The sequence below is a fragment of the Antrostomus carolinensis genome, unplaced genomic scaffold (genome assembly GCF_000700745.2).
Source record: "Antrostomus carolinensis isolate BGI_N321 unplaced genomic scaffold, ASM70074v2 scaffold21712, whole genome shotgun sequence".
NCBI lineage: Eukaryota > Metazoa > Chordata > Aves > Caprimulgiformes > Caprimulgidae > Antrostomus > Antrostomus carolinensis.
In genome coordinates, this window is record NW_010299288.1 from 1 (window position 1) to 4,977 (window position 4,977).

Consider the following 4,977-nt stretch of genomic DNA (forward strand, 5'->3'; position numbering starts at 1 on the left):
GCTCCTCTCCCCCCTCACAGGACCCGCAACCTGCTCCGCATCGGGGTGATCGAGAAGCCGCTGTGGTTCGATGTCTACGCCGCCTTCCCCCCGCTGAGGGAGCCCGTCTACCGCGTGCCGCGGCCGCGCTACGGCAAGGTGAAGGATGTCATCGCTCCCATCTTCTACCGGGAGGACGAAGTGAGAGCGTGAGTGGCCGCCGAGGGGTGCCGGAGCTCCGCCATCCGCCGGGGCCTTCACAGAGCCCCGGCATTGCCTGGACTGGGAAAGCCCTTTAAGCTCAGTCGTTAACCCAACACTGACCAGTCCCCTATGACTAACCCATGTCCCTCAGCACTGTGTCTACACGACTCTTCAATCCCTCCAGGGATGGGGACTCCACCACTGCCCTGGGCAACCCCTTCCAATGCCTCAGAACCCTTTCAGCAAAGAAATTCTTCCTCACATCCCATCTCAACTGCCCTTGGTGCAACCTGAGGCCATTTCCTCTTGTCCTTGTTCCTCTGCCCCTTGGTCCCAGCCCCATGGGGGGAGCAGCCGCCCTGGGTGTCACCACTCCTGCCCTCAGTGTTTTCTCTCCTTGTTGTGTGTGGCAGAGAAACCACATCACCTGTTTGTACTGGGTTATCTCCTGTGTTTGTGAATGCTGGCAGAGGTGTGAGGGGGCTGGCTCCAGGCAGGTGCTGGTTTGCAGTGGGAAAGGGATCACAGACTGGTTTGAGTGGGAAGGGACCTTAAAGCTCACCCAGTTCCAACCCTCCTGCCATCAGCAGGGACACCTTCCACTAGACCAGGTTGCTCAAAGCCTCATCCAGCCTGGCCTTCAACGCTTCCAGGGAGGAGCAGCCACAGCTTCTCTGGGCAACCTGGGCCAGTGTCTCACCACCCTCACAGCAAAGAATTTCTTCCTCACATCTCATCTCCATCTCCCCTCTGCTAGTTTAAAGCCATTACTCCATGTTTGAAGATTAATTAGAATTTATTAAAACGATTTTTAAAATGCTTGGACAAACATCTCTGTGTAACATATTAGCTAATGGGGAAAGGAGACATAGTTCTGTAAATACTTTTTGTTGCAGCCTAAATTAAGTGACTGATGTTGTTTATTTACTCCAAGACACGTCCCTTTTCGATGGTTTGAAAAATGAAACTCTCTTTTTTGAACAGGAGATTTTACAGAATTTATGGCAGTGGTCCAAGAGCTTTCGACCTGTCCCAAGCAAACTACAAATCTACTTGCCAGAGGTAAGACTGATTTATAATTAAACCAGAAATATTTCTGAAACTTGTCCTTTTCTCCTCTCGAGTGAGTGAACCAAAATGTCATTTGTGAGAGTAAAAATACACTCTTGAATTCTAGGTTTGTCGAAAAATTCTATGAACTGAAAGAAGAAGGAAAAATTGAAGAAGAAAAATTGTTTGAAGAAACAGGAAAAGCCCTTTTAGCCAGTGGGGTCATTTTACAGAGAAGAGGAACAGAGAGAGTAAGTATTAAATATTCACAGTGTTGTTTGGCCAGTGGATTCAGAAAACTTCACTTCCAGGCTCTTCATGCTGAATTAGTCTGAATTAAATTCTCACAGTCACACGCCTGATGGTTGTAATCAAATGTCTTTGCTGTGCAGAGTAAACTTTCCTCTCAGTCATGATTGTGAGTGGCCCAGGTTCAGGTTCTTCTTGTGGGACAGAGAAGAGAGGTGCTTGTTCTGGCGATGGAAGATTCAAGTCTTCAGTGCTTTCAAATCATCCATCTGCCTGTCTGTAGAAACCATTTGGAAATACTTATCTGTGTTACTGTACACTTGTTATCTCTGGAAGGTAGCAGGGGGTAAATTGGAACCTCTTCTGGTTCAGAGATAATTAACACGCTTTTCCACCCCTTTTTAATCGTTAAGGAGTCTAATGCACTCGCTCTTGTTCTTTAATCTTCATCCTGAACTGGAATTTTTTGCATAAGTCTTGCAGTTTGGGTTTGTTGTTTGTTTGTTTTTTAAAGGTGTTGAACTAGAGGATTGTAGTCTGGGGGGTGTTGTATTTTTGACAAGTAAATAACTGTCCAAAGTGTCCTGCCACTGCTTTTTGTTTCCCCTGACGTACAAGAGGAGGAAAGGCTCCTGGGCATGTGGAGTCTAATTCCTCGTTACTTCTGGCAATTGTAGTGTACCTCTTAACAGAAAATGGGGTAAAAAACCAAACTGAAGATGTTTCTAGAACAGCACGTTGGGTAGAGTAGCCCATGGCTGCTCTGTGATGGTTGGGCATCTTTTAACCTGAGTACCATGTCTTCTGAGAATGCCATCCTTTTAGTTGAACACCCTCAAAAAGAGGTGAGAAGAGCTGTTTGTCACAGCTGCATTTTTAAACTCTTAGCAAAATTAATGTATTGTTTCCTTTGTAATACACTCTCCATTCTCCTCATCGTCCACTTGCCTCTGGACTGGGTGTCTGTAGTGCTTTCCCCCAAAAAAAAGAGGCTGAAAAGGAACAGAAATTGGTTCTGCTTAAAGTGCCCTGCCCTGTGAGCCTGTGAAAAGCTGAAATCACTCCCTTCCATCCTTAGGTTGAGGTCAGCTGTCTCATGGTTCTAGCCCTGGTGATACCTTAACTCTGTATTGTACCTCAAAAATAATCTAAGCATGAATTGGAACTTTTCTATCAGCCTTTTTTGGGACATACAAACTGGAGCTGTTGCTTTCTGTTGCTCTTTTCAGTTTATGCTTCAACAGAAGCTTTTTACAACCCTGTTTTTTTGGCCATTGTCTGTCTTTAACTGTAGGGAGCACAACAGGATCATCAGGACGTTGAAACCAGGGATTCTGTATTACACCTGCAGCTTCAGACTGTGTTGGAAGAGATACAGGAAAAGAGGAAAGATCGGGAGGAGCAGACACCAGAGTTGGCAGAAACACAGAAGGAAAATCCCTCCTAACAGCCGTGCTTTTGTGTTGTCCTGGGACACTCTGCTGCAGGATGTGCCCTGGCTGTGGCAGTCACTGCTCAGGAGCCAGCGCTGCCGCCTCCACCACCGGGTGGTTATGAGGCACTTTCTCTGGGGGAATGTGCCTCTGTTCTCCGGCTCTAGGGCCTCTGCACATCCTTGTTCTTCCATCTCCCCACTCGTAAAATTTGAGATAATACAGGTTTTTTTTTTTTTGAGGTTCAGGAATGTTATCTCAAATTGAGAGTTTAGAAAATATCGAGTATAAAAGTGGAAAATTAAACATTTTCTTCAAAAATTGGAAGTTCTGTCTCTTCAGGTGTCTCATTTGCGGTAGTAAAGATGTTTCTTAACTTCTTGCACTTGACGGTGCAGGCCTTGTGACAGTCCTGCTCTTGCCATGGCAGCTACCGCTTGCCTGATGCGTTCCAGCAGCCGTCTGAAGTGTCACCTTTTTATAGCTAATGGAGAAGAGTTGCTAATTATATCAGCTTCATGACACACTCCTCATATTCCATCATTTGCTCAAATTCAGAGTAAGGTAAAGTGTAACTGTACCGGATAATTTGGACCTTTACTGTTTTTTTTAGTGACTCTTAATGAAATTGGTCACCTCAAAAGTGTGGAAGACACGATGGTCCCAGTGTTTGCTGAAGAGGAAGTCGAGTGCTGCTGCAGAGAACTGCTACTTTGGCAGAGAACAATGTAAGACAATAACTGTCAGTCTTACTGGGATTTGGAGCTGATGAGGATTTCATTCTTCCCCTGACTGCAAACTCCAGGGCCTAGCTTAGTTTTTATTAAAGATTTTGGCTTTGAGCTATATGAAAAACAATTAATGTGGCTTTTTTTCTTTTTTGTTTGTGTCTTTTCCTTTTTGTTTTTATTTTTCCTTTTTGTTTATATTATTTTTATGCTTCTTTCCTGTTTGTTTATGCTTCTTTCCTGTTTGTTTATGCTTCTTTCCTGTTTGTTTATGCTTCTTTCCTGTTTGTTTATGCTTCTTTCCTGTTTGTTTATGCTTCTTTCCTGTTTGTTTATGCTTCTTTGTTTGTTTCCTTTTTGTTTGTGGATTGTTTTCTTTTTGTTTGTGGATTTTTTCCCTTTGTGTTTTTTCTTTATGGTTTTTCCTTTTTTGTTTGTGTTTTCTTCTTAAAAAAACCCAAACTACCACCAGAAACTAACAGTTGTAACTCATGTCAAATAGATCTCATCTCTCCCTCCTTGTCTGGCTCTTCCCCTACACAGAAAAGGAGAGTTTCCTCCCCTTTCATACCCACCTCCCAGAACCATTCTCCACAGTGTGGTTTAGTGACACTGCTGCTGTGTGTGGTGCAAAAAAACTCATGAATCTGTGTTTTGTGGCAGTAAAGAAGAGGATTTAAAAATGCCAAGGTTTGGTTTTGTGTGGCTTGATTCATTTCCTGCTGGCAGTGGAACTGCAGCAGAGTTAGTTATCCAAGGAAGGTCAAACTTTATTCCTAATTCTGCTCTGTGACTCTAGAGGGGAGCCAGATTCTGTTACAAAGAGCATAAATCCTTCTGTCTTGGCGCTGCTTTAGCTGTGAGCTCGGGGGGATCTTTCCAGAGCTGACCTTGGTGACATGTCTCCTGCCTGAGCAAGGTTCTTCCCTGTGGAGCAGGAATTACCACCCACCTCACTAAATCCACACGTCGCAGCCTCGTGGAGGTGAGTGTAAGGGACACTCTCGCCTCCAGTATCCAGGTGTTGGAACCACCGTGCTGGGTCAAGTGTCTGAGTTCACATAAACATGATAAAAATGTATTAAAATGGGGTTCAGCCTCAGAGAGCACTGGAGAGGAGACACGTACTGGGGGTGACTGGTGGGGAGCCCTTCACTCACCTGCAGTCAGCCTTTGGGAGGGTTCCTTCCATCGCAGCTGTCTCTGTCTGGCTGCAGACCAAGGCAAGCTGCCCTTGGTAGGAAATCTCCGGCGGCTGGGATGTGAATTTCCCTCCTTGCACCTGATTTTCTTGCTTGGGCCAAACATTTATCACCATCCCGAGGGAGGAGACC

The 4,977-nt window shown here is 45.2% G+C and overlaps 1 protein-coding gene across 1 annotated transcript; it reads left to right on the forward strand.

Moving 5' to 3' along the window:
* Positions 1 to 18: 18 nt before the first annotated feature.
* Positions 19 to 2,929, forward strand: MRPS23 (mitochondrial ribosomal protein S23; the record flags this gene model as incomplete). The annotated part of the gene is made up of 4 exons (XM_010162753.1): positions 19 to 188; positions 1,168 to 1,245; positions 1,361 to 1,484; positions 2,777 to 2,929. Coding segments are annotated over 4 exons (525 nt in total), but the record flags the coding sequence as incomplete, so codon positions are not given.
* Between the last annotated feature and the right edge of the window lie 2,048 nt (positions 2,930 to 4,977).